Source organism: Symphalangus syndactylus, chromosome 24 (genome assembly GCF_028878055.3).
Source record: "Symphalangus syndactylus isolate Jambi chromosome 24, NHGRI_mSymSyn1-v2.1_pri, whole genome shotgun sequence".
Taxonomy (NCBI): domain Eukaryota; kingdom Metazoa; phylum Chordata; class Mammalia; order Primates; family Hylobatidae; genus Symphalangus; species Symphalangus syndactylus.
Window position 1 is genome coordinate 40766538 of NC_072446.2, and position 16919 is coordinate 40783456.

The 16919-nt window shown below is 41.1% G+C and overlaps 1 protein-coding gene across 8 annotated transcripts in view; it reads right to left on the minus strand.

The window, feature by feature from the left end:
• TPX2 (TPX2 microtubule nucleation factor) overlaps nucleotides 1–16919 on the minus strand; it is a 64084-nt gene that overhangs the window by 26779 nt on the left and 20386 nt on the right. For all 8 annotated transcript variants that reach the window (XM_055266297.2, XM_063633725.1, XM_063633723.1 and 5 more), the window contains 4 exons: nucleotides 14985–15107; nucleotides 8534–8660; nucleotides 4497–4625; nucleotides 3000–3122 (listed from right to left, as the gene is read on the minus strand). In XM_055266297.2, coding sequence (XP_055122272.2) covers nucleotides 3000–3122; nucleotides 4497–4625; nucleotides 8534–8660; nucleotides 14985–15107 — 502 coding nt within the window. The remainder of the gene's footprint in view (nucleotides 1–2999; nucleotides 3123–4496; nucleotides 4626–8533; nucleotides 8661–14984; nucleotides 15108–16919) is intronic.

The following is a 16919-nucleotide window of genomic DNA, read 5'->3' on the forward strand; positions in this document are numbered from 1 at the left end:
AGTAAAGCCGACTAAATCCCAACCCTGCCATTTCATTTGCTGCCTATAATGATCTTGAGAAAACTATTTAACTTCCCTGAGCCTCAGTTTTCTCCACTGTGAAATGAGAGTGTAAATACTCATATTCACATCCTATTTATGGCTGTTCGATCAGATGATGTCTCTGAAGTGCTTGACACATGGTAACATTCAATACAGAGTATCCATTCTTAGTAAGGAAAATATCACCAAGGACGCTTATAGGCAAATAAGGTTACCAATAAGAAAAAAAATAAAAAGGAAACAGATAATTCACCCAAGAGGAAATATGGAAAAATGCTTACAATAGTAGCAGTAATACAATCTTGTCAGCAAATACATAAAACTTAAAATAATTTGTGGCTGGGGGTTGGAGGAAATGGGGAGATGACGATTAAAGAGTACAACAAATCTCAGATAAGAGGAAAAAGATTTTTCTTTTGATCTACTGCACAGGGTGGAAGATATCATTAATAATAGTGATACACTAAGAGAATAAATTCCAGCCAGGCGCGGTGGCTCATGCCTGTAATCCCAGCACTTTGGGAGGCTGAGGCAGGTGGATCACCTGTCAGGAGTTTGAGACCAGCCTGGCCAACATGGTAAAACCCCATCTCTACAAAACATACAAAAATTAGCTGGGTATGGTGGCAAGTGCCGGTAATCCCAGCTACTTGGGAGGCTGAGACAGGAGAATCACTTGAACACGGGAAGCGGAGGTTGCAGTAAGCTGAGATCTCACCACTGCACTCCAGCCTGAACAACAAGAGAGAAACTCCATCCCAAAAAAAAAAAAAAAAAAAATCCAAATGTTCTCACTACAAAAAGTGTTAAGTATTTGCGGTGACAGATATGTTAATTAGCTAGATTTAATTATTCCAAATTATAGTCATGAATCATAACATCACTTTGTACTGTATAAATATATACGACTATAAATTATCAATTTATAATTAAATTTTTAAAATAATAATTTGATGCCATCTATATGAATTTAAAAAACTGAAACAATTTTAAAAGTTAATAAACAATGCAGATGAGATAATAAGAAAATAAAAATATTCATTCAAAGCCAATGGCACTTCAGGCCAGGCATGGTGGCTCACACCTATACCCAGTACTTTGGGAGGCTGAGGCAGGCAGATCACTTGAGGTCAGGAGTTCGAGACCAGCCTGGCTAACATCATGAAACCCCAACTCTACTAAAAATACAAAAATTAGCCAGGGCCAGTCATGGTGGCTCACATCTGTAATCCCAGCACTTTGGGAGGCTGAGGCAGACAGATCCCTTGAGGTCAGGAGTTCAAGACCAGCCTGGCCAACATGGTGAAACTCCGTCTCTACTAAAAATAAAAAATGAGCCAGGTGTGGTGGCAGGTGCCTGTAATCCCAGCCACATGGGAGACTGAGGCAGGAGAATTGCTTGAACGTGGGAAGCAGAGGTTGCAGTGAGCCGAAATCACGCCACTGCATTCCAGCCTGGGCGACAGAGTGAGGCTCTGTCTCACAAAAAAAAAAAAAAAAAAAATTAGCCGGGCGTGGTGATGCATGCCTATAATCCCAGCTACTCAGGAGGCTGAGGTAGGAGAATCACTTGAACCCACGAGGCAGAGGTTGCAGTGAGCCAAGATTGCGCCACTGTACTCCAACCTGGGTGACAGAGTGAGACTCCATCTCAAAAAAAAAAAGCCGATGGCACTATAAATTGGTACTTCCATTTCAGAAGTAAAATTGGCAATAAATATCAACACTGATAAAACTGGTCATACCCTGGGGGAATTTCTCCTTCCTTATTCTGAGGAGATCACTCAAAGAAATGGTTCTGCCTATAAAGTTGTTGACTGAGTACTTATAATCATGAAAAGCTGGAAACTACATTTTCAACAGAAAATAGTTAAACATAATTTGATAGAATATTAACAATCTATCAAAAAAGGATAAATGTGAAAATTTTGTAGGAGCACAGAAACAAAATCTGAAACAATCTCATGGCAAGTCAATAAAGCAGAACCCAAGGTTTTGTATTAACTGATTGTGAAAATATGTATGCTGGCTTGGGTAAAACCCAGCAGGGAGGTTGGAAAAATAAAAAAATGTTCAATTTACGTCGTAAGAACCGTTGCTAACTTTTTCCTTTTATATTTCTTTTAAATTTGCTTCAACAGTATATTTTTCTGACTGTTCAAGATCTGAGCACCAGCCAGCACTGTGGCTCACATCTGTAATCCCAGCACTTTGGGAGACCAAGGCAGGAGGACTGCTTGAGGCCAGGAGTTCGAGAGCCTGGGCAACATAGTGAAACGCCATCTCTACAAAAACATGTAAAAGTTAGCCAGGTAGGCTGGGCATGGTGGCTCACACCTGTAATCCCAGCACTGTGGGAGGCCAAGGCGGGCAGATCACTTGAAGTCAGGAATTCGAGACCAGCCTGGCCAACATGGTGAAACCCCATCTCTACTAAAAATACAAAAATTAGCCGGGTATGGTGGTGCACACCTGTAATCCGGGCTACTCGGGAGGCTGAGGCAGGAGTATTGTTTGAACTCGGGAGGCAGAGGTTGCAGTAAGCCAAGATCGTGCCACTGCACTCCAGCCTGGGAAACAGAGTGAGCCTCTGTCTCAAAAAAAAGAAAAAAAAAAAAAAGTTAGCCAGGCATGATAGTGCATGCCTGTAGTCCCAGCTACTTGGGAGACTGAGGTGGGAGGATCACATAAGCCCAGGAGGTCAAGGATGCAGTGAGCCATGATTGCACCATTGCACGCCAACCTAGGCAACAGAATGAGGCCCTGTCTTTAAAATTAATTAATTAAATAAAAATTTAAAAATCTGAGCACCCATCAGGACACATGTAACAATTCACCTCACCATGGTCAAAGCTTCAGGAGTTTGCCAACCTCCAGGTACACCAAACAGATTGTAGATGTAAATCTGTAATTTTATACCATTCATTCTGAAGTTTAAATTCAGGAAAGAAACTTACTTTGCAGGTGGCATACAAGGCACAGTATGTCTACCCTTGGCTTTCTCTGGGGAAGATGCATTCTTTTCAGAAGTATCTTGATGAGCACTGCCTTCTTCCTCTGGCTTCTTTTTGTTGTTAGAACTTGAGTTCAAAAGGACAAAAAATATGTTTTTGATTCCCTGAAGCATAGCCTGTACCCTCCTCCCCAAATCTACTGCATATGGATTAAATTTTCTCATTCTATAGGATAACAAGCATGCTTCGACCACATGATTCTTCCAATAGTATCATTAGATCATATATATTAATGGCTTCAGTGAGTAAACTTTGAGAAAGCCAACCGCTATCAAGATAAGAGTTATCTAGTGGTGGTTTGGAAGAGTAAGGAGGGACTCTAACTGCTCATCATCAAATGATCAAATGGCAGAGTTAATTGCCATCCCAATATCTATTCTGTCTCTTTCTTATTAATAAAACCCCAATTCCGGGAGGAGCAGCAACGCACTAAGCTACAAGTAAGTATTGTACTTGCCTCAACAGCCTCTACTGCAACTAGGGAATCCAAGTGACACAAGTCTAGGCAAATGAAATAAAACTTAAGGGTTGCTGGGAAAGACTTAAGTTTCCTGATATAGATGCTGCCCTTTTTCCTTTACTGTACTCTTCTTCTTCTCTTAAACGTAACACCTAGAGATACACCAGCCATCTTGTGCCAGTGAGACAACAAGCAAAAGAAAAAAGCTAAGAAACACAGAGCAGCATCTTGAAGAGCAAGTATGAAAAAAAAAAAAAGCTAAAAATCAGCCACTGAACCAAAGCCAGCAGCAAACTACTTTTAGACCTCTGTGAAACAAATAATTCATTATTCTTTAAACCACTCCAGTTGAAGACTATTACTTGCAGCAAAATACATTCTTAACTAATAAAAATATGAACAAAGGCCGGGCGCGGTGGCTCACGCTTGTAATCCCAGCACTTTGGGAGGCCGAGGCGGGCGGATCACGAGGTCAGGAGATCGAGACCACGGTGAAACCCCGTCTCTACTAAAAATACAAAAAATTAGCTGGGCGTGGTGGGGGGCGCCTGTAGTCCCAGCTACTCGGAGAGGCTGAGGCAGGAGAATGGCGTGAACCCGGGAGGCGGAGTTTGCAGTGAGCTGAGATTGCACCACTGCACTCCAGCCTAGGCGACAGAGCAAGACTCCGTCTCAAAAAAAAAAAAAAAAAATGAACAAACATCATGTATGCAGCTTGTTATTAACCGTAAAAACAAAAAGAGGTAAAACCTATGCCAACTAAGATGTGAGTGCCCTCCAGGACACATGTAACAATTCACCTCACCGTGGTCACAGTTTTAGGCATTTCTCAAGCTTGAGGTGCACCAAACATATTGCAGATGTACCATTTTTAATTTTATTCTATTCAATCTAAAGTGTAAATTCAGAAAAGAAACTTACAAGTGGTATACAAGGTACAATATGTCTGCCCTTGGCAGTAAGAAGTTGTGGCTACTCACACTTTCATTTTCTTAGAGGGTAGAATTTCATCGATGATTACAGGAGTGGCACATCTCTTGGCTTTCATTTTTACATGATGCTTTTCTTTCTGTTCCAAATCCTTCTGAGCAGAAAGCCTAAGAGATCTTCTATGGTAGAGAAATTGACAAAATGTGTAATATATATACTACAGATTTCCAAATGTTCCTGAGAAATGTGAAAGGATGTCAAACTACAGAGGGCAATAAAATGGAGTGCTATTATCTCCACTCTAAAAATCTAATCTCTCTTGTTGATAGTTTTTGAAATTCAACCATAATATTTTAGTTCTTAAATACACCGGTGTCTATAAATGTGACCTCAATAAAATGATTAAAAAGAAAAACTTGGCTGGGCATGGTGGCTCATGCTTGTCATCCTAGCACTTTGGAAAGCTGAGGCAGGAGGACTGCTTGAGGCCAGGAGTTCAAACCAGCATGAGCAACATATCAAGACCCTGTCTCTACAAAAAATTTTTAAAAAATTAGCCCTACGTGGTGGTGCGCATCTGCGGTGCTAGATACTTAAGAAGCTGGGGCGAAGAATCACATGAGCCCAGGAGATCAAGGCTGCAGTAAGCCATGAGCGTGCCACTGCATGCCAGCCTGGGCAACAGAGTAAGACTCTGTCTAAAAATAAATAAATCAATAAGATGAATACAAAACAAACAGCATAATGACAGATCTAATACATACCAAAAAGGGCACAAAACAAAAATAGTTAAATGACTACAAAGTGGAAGACCTTATGAAATCACCACCTAGGCCAAGATACAGAACACTGACAACCACTGCTATCTTGATTTTAAGAGTGATCATTAGATAGGCCAGGCACGGTGGCTCACGCCTGTAATCCCAGCACTTTGGGAGGCTGAGGTGGGCAGATCACGAGGTCAGGAGATCGAGACCATCCTGGCTAACATGGTGAAACCCCCGTCTCCACTAAAAATACAAAAAAAAAATTAGCCGGGCGTGGTGGCGGGTGCCTGTAGTCCCAGCTACTCGAGAGGCTAAGGCAGGAGAATGGCATGAACCTGGGAGGCGGAGGTTGCAGTGAGTCGAGATCGCACCACTGCACTCCAGCCTTGGGGATGCAGCGAGACTCCACCTCGAAAAAAAAAAAAAACCAGGAGTGATCATTAGATAAGTTCCTTATTGTTTTACCAAATAAGCACGTATTACGTAAACATGGTGTGTTAGTTTTAAAGAAAAACAAAAAATTTTGTATAATGTAACCACACTATTACAAGTATCTTTTCTGTCTGGCTTATCTCACTCAACTTTATGTATGTGAGATTCAACCACATCAATTCACACAGCTCTAATTCACTGACTTTCACTGCTGTATAATATTCATTGTAGGGATGTGCAACTATTTATTCAGTCTACTGTTGATGGGTTATCTCCGCATTTTAACTATTATAAAAAAATAAGATTGCTGGGTCATAGGAAATTAATGTGTTTTTCTCTGATGATCAGTGAAACTGAGTACATTTTCACATGTTTATCGGCCATTTGTTTGTCCCTTTTCATAAGTGCTCGTTCAAGTCGTTTGCCTTTTTTCTACTGGCTTGTCAACTACTAATTGATTTGTAATTCTTTGTATACTCTGGATATAAGCCCTTTGTAGGATTCATGTGTTACAAATAGTCTCTCCTACTCTAGGGGTTGGCTTTTCATCTCTTTATCTTTTAATTAGATAAATGTGGTTGAATTTATCAACCTCTTCCACCCCCATTATGGTCAGTGCTTTTCTGTGTGTGTCCTGTTTAAGAAATCTTTCCGGCCGGGCAGTGGCTCACGCCTGTAATCCCAGCACTTCGGGAGGCGGAGGCGGGTGGATCACGAGGTCAGTAGAGCGAGACCATCCTGGCTAACACAGTGAAACCCCGTCTCTACTAAAAATACAAAAATTAGCCGGGCGTGGCGGCATGCGCCTGTAGTCCCAGCTGCTGGGGAGGCTGAGGCAGGAGATGGCGTGAACCCGGGAGGCGGAGCTTGCAGTGAGCCGAGATCACGCCACTGCACTCCAGCCTGGGCGGCCGAGTGAGACTCCATCTCAAAAAAAAAAAAAAAAAAAAAAACTTTCCTTACTCCGCCAGGCGCGGTGGCTCACGCATATAATCCCAGCACTTTGGAAGGCCAAGGCGGGTGGATCACAAGGTCAGGAGATTGAGACCATCCTGGCTAACATGGTGAAACTCCGTCTCTACTAAAAATACAAAAAAAAAAATTAGCCGCGCGTAGTGTTGGGCGCCTGTAGTCCCAGCTACTCAGAAGGCTGAGGCAGGAGAATCACTTGAACCCGGGAGGCAGAGGTTGCAGTGAGCCAAGATCGGCCACTGCACTCCAGCCTGGGCGAGAGAGAGACTCGTCTGAAAAAAAAAAAAACATGGCACGTGTTGGGCATCGTGGCTCACGCCTGTAATATCAGCACCCTGGGAGGCATAGGTGGGCAGATCGCTTGAGCTCAGGAGATCAAGACCAGCCTGGACAACATGGCAAGACCCTATCTCTACAAAAAACATGAAAATTAGCTGGCCATGGTGCCCTGCACCTGTAGTCTCCACTACTCGGGAGGCTAAGGCAGAAGGATTGCTTACACCTGAGAGGTCCAGGCTGCAGTGAGCCAAGATCATGCCATTGCACTCCAGCCTGGGCAAGAGAGCAAGACCCTGTCTCAAAAAAAAAAAAAAAAAAAAAAAAGATGAAATTTTTGAGGCAAAATTTCAGAAGCAAGAGAACCACAGAGAGGGTAAACACTAAACTCTGATTATAAACTCTACTCTGGCCTGGGTGCAGTGGCTCACACCTGTAATCCTAACACTTTGGGAGGCAGAGGTGGGTGGATTGCTTGAGCTCGAGTTCGTGACCAGCCTAGACAACGTCATAAAACCTTCTCTGTACAAGAAATACAAAAATATTAGCTGAGCACAGTGGCTTGTGCCTGTAGTCCCAGCTACTCAGGAGGTTGAGGTGGGAGGACTGCTTGAGCCCAGGAGGTTGTGGCTACAATGAGCCATGATCATGCCACTGCACTCCAGCCTGGGCGACTGATCAAGACTCTGTCTCAAAAATAAATATATATAAATAAATAAATAAATAAATAAATAAATAAATAAATAAATAAAATATATAAATAAATAAAATAAAAATTTGTCTATTGGCTGGATGCAGTGGTTCATGCCTGTATAGTCTCAGCACTTTGGGAGGCTGGGGCAGGAGGATCACTTGAACCCAGGAGTTCGAGTCTGCAGTGAACTATGTGCCACTGCACTCCAGCTCCAGCCTGGGTGACAGAACAAGACACTGTCTCAAAAAAAAAAAAAAGAAAGCTAAAGTAATACAGAAGAACAAAGATATTTGACATCAGGAAGATGTAACAATTATATCCATACAAGGCCTTTGGAAACAGACTGATAAGAGTTTGAATCTTGGCTCTGAAATAAACTTGCCTTAAGCAAGCAACTTAGTATCTCTGAGCCCTTAACTATAAATTAATTAAGCATATTACCTACAACTCATAAATGTTATACGGATATTTTTTAATTTATACCAACCACACAAACCCATATTATGAGGATTTTAAAAGGTAACATAGCTGGGCGCAGTAGCTCATGCCTGTAATCCTAGCAGTTTGGAAGGCTGAGGCGGGTGGATCACCTGAGGTCAGGAGTTTGAGACCAGCCTGGCCAACATGGCAAAACCCCATCTCTACTAAAAATACAAAAATTAGCCGGGTGTGGTGGCAGGTGCCTATAATCCCAGCTACTCAGGAGGCTGAGGCAGGAGAACTGCTTGAACACGGTGGGACGGAAGTTGCAGTGAAGCCGAGATATGCCACTTCACTCCAGCCTGGGCAAAAGAGCAAAACTCTGTCTCAAAAAAATAAATAAATAAATAAATAACATAAAGGTGTCCATAAACACAGTATGAACACATAATAGATATTCTGTCCAGTAACTATCCTTTGAACATTATTATCATAACCACCACTTTGAGATTCCAAATAGTCTTACCTCTGAGGCTGGGCTGGAGTTTTTCTTGATATGGCTGCCTCAACTTCCAGGGAAGAATAAGCGTTTGATGGAATGGATTGTTCCACAAGATTTTCTTTTTCTGCCTCTTTGTAGTAAGTGTTGTCAACTGCGGGAGACAAAAAGCTAGTCAGCACTCAAATCCCAAGGAAAATAACTGGAGATGAGCCACACACACACACACACACACACACACACACACACACACACACACACCATCTAAACCACAGAATCCTTAGTTCCAGTTAAATCTTATACAGAAGACCAGTTTACAAAAGCTACTTTGGTTGAAACAGAAATGATGTATCTGGGGCTTGCCTATTTGCCAGCCTAAGGTACTACCTTTAAAAAAAGCATCCCAAACACAATTTCATGACATTTCAGGACACTGATAAAGATAAAATTCTGAAAGCTTCCATAAAGAAGAAAAAAAATCACTTACGAAGTAAGGAAAATTAGATAAGCACTGAATTTTTCATCAGCAATACATAAAAATAGAAGATAAAGGAACAATGTCTTTAGAGTAGTGGTAAAAAATAATTTGCAATCTATAATGCTGTATTAAGATAAACTTTCAATTGTATATGAAAGTGGAACAATGCCATTTTCAAATATGTGAGAACTCAAAGTTTTCCTCTCCTGCACTAATTTAAGAAAGTTTCCTGAGGATGCACTCCCACATAATGAAGGAGTATATCCAGAAGAAAATTATAAGGTCCAGGAAACAAGGCAGCAAAGATAGTAAAAATAATGCTCTCCCAAAAAAGCAGTAATAACTTCCAAGGATCATTGTCCAATATGAAGCAAGATAAAGTGTGGCAGAAATTTGAGAAATTGATAAAGTTTAAAGAAAAGCAAATCCACTGATCTCTTGATGTCAGAATCATCTTTATGTGGCTCAGGGGTTGTGACAATACAACCAAAGATAGCCAAAGAGAACCAAGAAGGGATGCAACTGCATCACAGTTACTGATCTGGCATTGAACAATATTTACATAATCATAACATTGTAAATACTGCTGATATAATCATACTATCAGGCATTATGAATGTAACCACAGCACAAGTTAAAATAGTGAGTTAAAACAGCTACTGGGAAGACTGAGGCAGGAAGATCACTTGAGCCTAGGATTTTGAGACCAGCTTGGGCAACACAGTGAGATCCCACCTGTAAAACAAAATATAAAAACAAACAACAACAACAACAACAATAAAACCAGTTGTTTGTTTGAGAAAAAGGACAGGGGGTAGGGACGAGAAGAGGAAGGGGTTATTTTAACATAAACTCTAAGTATTGTGATGTTACCATGGCCATGTTTTACTTTGATAAACTTTTTTTTTTTTTTTTTACTTTTCAAATATTACATAAATAGAGATGGGGGTTTCACTATATTGCCCAGGCTGGTCTCAAACTCCTGGGCTCGATCAATCCTCTCATCTTGGCCTCCCAAAGTACTGGGATTACAGGCATGAACTACAAGCCCAGCCTTGATAAACATTTTTAACGAAATAGAAAAAAAGTGTTATGGGAACACTGAGAAAGTTAGCCAGACATGGTGGAATGTGCCTGTAGTCCCAGTTACTCAGGAGGCTGAGGCAAGAGGATCACTTGAGCCCAGGAGGTCAAGGCTGCAGGGAACTGTGAGCATGCCACTGCTCTATAGATAGGGTGACACACTGAGACCCTGTCTGCAAAAAAAAAACAAACAAACAAAAAAAAAAAACAGAATAAGAAACAAGTAAAGGCTTCATGGAAGAAACAGCACTTAATCACATAGCATATGAACTGACTCCTGATAAAGGAATTAAACTGCAACAAGATGACAGGGAAGAAAAGATAGGCCATGAAAACATAGTTTAGGCATTATTCATTTCAGAGAACAATCATTTGGTTCATCTCCTAAAGAAATATTTTTGGGGTGGAGAGACTCACACACACACACACAAAATAATAGCATAGCATGTCAAGGCTAAAATAGATGCATTTATTCCAATTAAAATGCAGCAACAATAATATTAAATAATAAAGCAAGACCCAATTATATGCTGTCTACAAAAAATGCACTTTAAATATAGACATACCATGCAAATCAATCACCAATCAAAAGAAAACTAGAGTGGCTATATTAATACCAGGCAAAGTAGGTTTCAGAGCACAGAATTTCAACGGGGATAAAGAAGATCATTTCGAACTGTTAAAGTGGGGCCAGGCACGGTGGCTCAACCTGTAATCCCAGAACTTTGGAAGGCTGAAGTGTGTGGAGCACTTGAGCCCAGGAGTTCAAAACCAGCCTAGGCAACATGGCAAAATCCTGTCTCTACAAAAAATACAAAAACTAGCTGGGCATGGTAGTAGCATCTGTGGTCCCAGCTACTCAAGAGGCTGAGGTAAGAGGATCACCTGTGCCCAGGAGGTAGAGGCTGCAGTGAGGCGTGATTGCTCCACTGCAGTCCAGCCTGGGTCACAGAGTGAGACCCTGTCTCAAAAATATATACATATATGTACATATATATACACATACATATATATATGCTTGCATATATATATATACATACATACATACACGTGTGTATGTGTGTGTGTGTATATATATGTATATAATTTTTTGTTTTTGAGATGGAGTCTTGCTGTATCGCCCAGGCTGGAGTACAGTGGCATGATCTTGGCTCACTGCAACCTCCGCCTCCCAGGTTTCAGCGATTCTCCTACCTCAGCCTCCCGAGTAGCTGGGACTACAGGTGCACACCACTACACCCGGCTAATTTTTGTATTTTTTGGTAGAGACAGCGTTTCACCATATTGGCCAGGCTGGTCTCGAACTCCTGACCTTGTGATCTGCCCACCTCAGCCTCCCAAAGTGCTGGGATTACAGGAATGAGGTATCACGTCCAGCCAAAAAAAAAAAAAATAAAATATATATATGTATATATATATATATATTAAAGTGGCCAATTCATCAACATGACATAACAATCCTAAACATTTATGCATCTAATAGTAGCTTCAAACTATATGAAGCAAAAATTATAAAGATAAAGAGACAAATCCATCAAATCCATAATTACAGTCTGAGATTTCACTACCTCTCTCTCTAATTGATGGAACAAATGGAAAGAAAAATTAGTAAGAATACAACAGCCATAAATAATGTATAAGCAGGACAGGCGCAGTAGCTCAAGCCTGCAATCCCAGCACTTTCGGAGGCCGAGGCAGGTAGATCACCTGAGGTCAGGAGTTCGAGACCAGCCTGGCCAAAATGGTGAAACCCCATCTCTATTAAAAATACAAAAATTAACTAGGGGTGGTGGCAGATGCCTGTAATCCCAGCTACTCCAGAGGCTAAGGCAGGAGAATCACTTGAACCCAGGGGGCGGAAGTTGCGGTGACCCAAGATCACGCCACTGCACTCCAGCCTGGGCAACAAGAGTGAGACTCTGTCTCAAGAAAAAAAATCCTAAGATTCACATGGAACCACAAAAGACCCCATATAGCCAAGCCAATCCTATGCGAAGAGAACAAAGCTGAAGGCATCAAACTACGAGCCTTCAAAATACATTACAAAGCTATAGTAACCATAACAGCATGGTACCAGCATAAAAACAGACACACAGACAAATGGAATAGGATAGAGAACCCAGGAACAAATCCACGTATTTATGGCCAACTGATTTTTGACAACAGCACCAAGAACATTCCTTGGGGAGGGGACAGTCTTTTCAATAAATGGTGCTAGCTTTGGGAGGCTGAAGTGGTAGGATTGTTTAAGCCCAGGAATTCTGAGACAAGCCTAGGCAATAGAGTGAGACCTCATCTCTAAAATAAAATTTAAATTTGAAAAATCAAAAAATGGTGCTGATCAAACTAGATATTTAAATGCAGAAAAATGAAACTAGATACCTATTTCTTACCATATACAAAAATCAACTCAAAATAGATTAAAGACTAATATGTAAGACCTTAAACTATGAAACAACTAAAAACACAGGGGAGGCCAAGGGCGGTGGTTCATGACTCTAATCCCAGCACTTTGGGAGGCCGAGGTGGGAGAATCACTTGAAGTCAGGAGTTCAAGACCAGCCTGGCCGACATCATGAAACCCCATCTCTACTAAAAATACAAAAATTAGCTGGGTGTGGTGGTGCGTGCCTGTAGTCCCAACTACTTGGGGGGCTGGGGCAGGAGGATCACTTGAACCTGGGAGACGGAGGTTGCGGTGAGCCGAGATCGTACTACTGCACTCCAGCCTGGGTGACGAAGTGAGACTCTGTCTCAAAAATAAATAAATAAAGTAATAAAATAAAAACATAGATGAAATACTTTAGGACATGGTTCTGGGCAAAGATCCTATGAACATGACCTCAAAAGCATAGGCAACAAAAGCAAAAGTAGACAAATGGGATTATATTAAATTTAAAACTTCCTGCATAGCAGAGGAAACAATCAATAGAGTGAAGAGACAACTAAAGAATGGGAGAAAACATTTGCTAACCATTCAAGAAAGGACTAATATCCAGAATACACAAGGAACTCAAATAACTCAACAGCTGGACAAACGAGCTGAATAAACGTCTCTCAAAAGAACACATACAAATGGCAAACAGGTATGTGAAAAAATGCTCAACATCACTAATCATCAGAGAAATGCAAATAAAAAATCACAGTGAGATATCCTTTCATCCCAGTTAGAATGGACACTATGAAAAATACTAAAAATTTCTCTGCATCCCTGAGGATGCAGAGAAAGGAGAACTCTTATATACTGGTAGTAGTAAAGTCCATTAGTACAGCTATTATGGAAAACAGTATGGAGGCTCCCCAAAAAATTAAAAATATAATTACCATATGATCCAGCAATCCCACTACTGGGTATATATCCAAAAAGAAGGAAATCAGTACATCGAAGAGATATCTATGTGCACTCCTATGTTTATTACAGCACTATTTACAATAGTCAAGATACGGAATCAACTGAAGTATCCATCAACAGATGAACAGATAAAATGTGGCATATATATACAATGGAATACTATTTAGCCATAAAAAAGAATGAAATTCTGTCATTCATGGCAACATGGATGAACCTGAAGGACATTATGTTAAGTAAGTCAGGCATAGAAAGATAAATATTGACCAGGCGCAGTGGCTCACGCCTTAATCCCAGCACTTTGGGAGACCGAGGTGGGCGGATCACAAGGTCAGGAGTTGGAGACCAGCCTGGCCAATATGGTGAAACCCTGTCTCTACTAAAAATACAAAAATTAGCCGGGCATGCTGGTGGGCGCCTGTAATCCCAGCTACTTGGGCAGCTGAGGCAGGAGAATCACTTGAACCTGTGTGGTGGAGGTTACAGTGAGCCAAGACTATACTACTGCACTCCAGCCTGGACAACAGGGTGAGACACCAGTCTCAAAAAAAAAAAAAAAAAAATTAATTGAGGGAGGCAGGTGAGAGTAGTCATATGGTGTGATGGAGACCAGTTTCAGATTTACCCACACAATACTTTTCAAATGTTCTAAACTGATAGGATGATGGTTGCACAACTCTGTGAATATACTTAAAAACACTGAAATGTTTAAGTAAGTGAATCATATGATGTGTGAGTTAAATCTAAATACAGCTGTTTTTTTCAAAAGAAACAATTTCAAGAGGGATTTTATGACCTCTTAAAGAAGGTCTCTTATGTTCTAACCAAACAGACAATATTCTGCAGATCTAGTACGCACCAGTTTAAATGTCAATCATCTTTTACACTTGATCTTAGACACAAGGCCGAGAAGCGATCCATCATCTTTTAAAATCAGATACATAACTCAAAGAATTCTTGTACAATGGCAAGCAGTACAGTCTTCTTTCTTGCTGTTTTATTTCTCACCCAGACCCAGGTTAGGTTACATTAAATCTTGTCACAAAAAGAAAACAGTTACGTATCTGGCAATAAAATTCTATGTTAGCCCCCGGGAACAGTGGCTCACACCTATAATCCCAGCACTTTGGGAAGCTGAGGCAGGAAGATCACTTGAAGCCCGGAGGTCAAGACCAGCTTGGCTAGCAAAGACTCCTCTACTAAAATTTTTTAAAAATCAGCCAGGCGTGGTGGTGAGCACCTGTAGTCCCAGTTACTAAGAGCTCAGGAGTTTGAGGCTGCAGTGAGCTATGACTGTGCCACTGTACTCCACCAGCCTGGGTGACAGAACCAGGCCCCATCTTAAAAAAAAAAAAAAAAAAATTCTGTGTTAGCTTAAGCTCCAAGAGATTTTTTTTTTTTAAGTGTAGCACATCATTAGTTTTACATTCATCATGAAATGAATTCGCCCATTTCACCAATAATAAACAAAGAGGTAGAGCATTTAGGTAATTTTCCCAGATCCTCAGGCTTCTAAAACACTGTCCCACCATTCTACCAAGGAGCTTTTTTCTAAGATGTTTTCTTACCTGGTTTCAAAGGTGTGACAATAGCTTGCTGAAGATTAGCCTTTCTCAAAGGAGTTTTTCCCTGAAAAAGCCCTCCAGTTCCATTCTTCCCCAGTAACTTATTCTCCAAATTGGCCTTCTCCTCTGTGAAAAGGGAAGATCATCATTGTCCAATCAGCAAGGAAGCAAAACAAATCACTATCACGCACTTAAAATGCAAACTAAAGCTCCCTACCAGTACACTTCCAACTCATGCGGCAAGTACAAGCAAAGTTCTAGCAATCAAAAGAAAAAGCACACATTACACATCAGAGATAGACTATAAAAACAATCACTAAAAACTGGCAACATTGAACAATGTATTATAAAAAAGGAAAATTACAGATTCTGCATTGTGAATAACTCCTTATCTTTGTTTGGTACACATTTAGGATCATACAAGTACACATTTAGGATCATACAACTGGCATTATCTACTCCCTAAATGTATCATGTTCCTCTTAAAGAAAACTGTAACCAGCCGGGCGCGGTGGCTCACGCCTGTAATCCCAGCACTTCGGGAGGCCGAGGCGGGCGGGTCATGAGGTCAGGAGATCGAGACTTGTCTTGGCCAACATGGTGAAACCCCGTCTCTACTAAAATACAAAAAATTAGCCAGGCGTGGTGTCACATGCCCTTAATCCCAGCTACTTGGGAACATGAGGCAGGGGAATCGCTTGAACCCGGGAGGTGGAGGTTGCAGTAAGCTGAGACCGCGCCACTGCACTACAGCCTGGTGACAGAGCAAGACTCCATCTCAAAGAAAAAAAAAAAAATGAAAGAAAACTGTATCCATCAAAAACTGTAGGGCTTACAAGACATACTGTATAGTCTTACAGAGTTTCCTCCTCACTGGGGTGGTGGGAGGAATAAAGGGTGTGTGAGGGTAGAGCAGAGCTAGGTTCTCTCAAGAAATTTTATCTTATATTCTACTGTGCCTAGAAGTCAGTACAAAGCAGTGAAGGGTCTGTTTTACCAACAGCCTACTGATAGTTTCAGGAATGCAATGAGACACAGCAATAACTACCCTGTGCATGTACGTTCTGATTGCAACTGTGTAGAAAGATGTGACTATTTATTTGGGAAAGAAATTGAAAAGTAATATATTAAAACTGAGGTAGTTTTGTTAGCCAAAAGAACTCTGGCAAAAACAAAAAGAAAAATAAATAAATAAAAATTTTTTAAAACTAAGGTAGTTTTGGAAAAATAGTGGGGTCTTTTCTTCCAAATTGTATTTAACAGTATTCTTAAGCTAATCTTTTCTTTTTTATTTTAAAGAAAAGCTTAGAAAAAGAAATCCTCAGACAGCCCAGCCATTTCCTTAGGGTTCCAGTGAAGCAAGGGCATGGGGAAGATCCCCGCAGGACAGCTGGCCCTTCTATTTACCCTTCCTCCCACACCACTTCCAACAGACAACTCCTCTCAGGATCCCCACTAGATGCCATTAAAGTCCTTTTCCAAAAGAATGGCACCTGCCAACACATTTGGACAGTGCACTATACGGATAAGTACAGCTGCAATGGACTCACTTCTGTTCCTCACCACATATTGATAGTGATTTCTCCCGATAAGGAGGATGGAGACATGAGAGAAAGAATCAAAGGGGCCTCAACAACTAGTCTCAGATATTATTTCAAAGTAATGTAAAAATGTAACCACATTCTTACTTACTGTTGGCCAAGCAATACTGTTTCTGGGAATGGGTTCTTAGTAGCATAATCCTTCCATTTAAAAACGAATTGAGGGCCGGGAGCAGTGGCTCACGCCTGTAATCCCAGCACTTTGGGAGGCTGAGGTGGGTGGATCACCTGAGGTCAAGGGTTCAAGACCAGCCTGGCCAACATGGCAAAACACCGTCTCTACTAAAAATACAAAAATTAGTCAGGCATGCTGGTGGGCGCCTGTAATCCCAGCTAC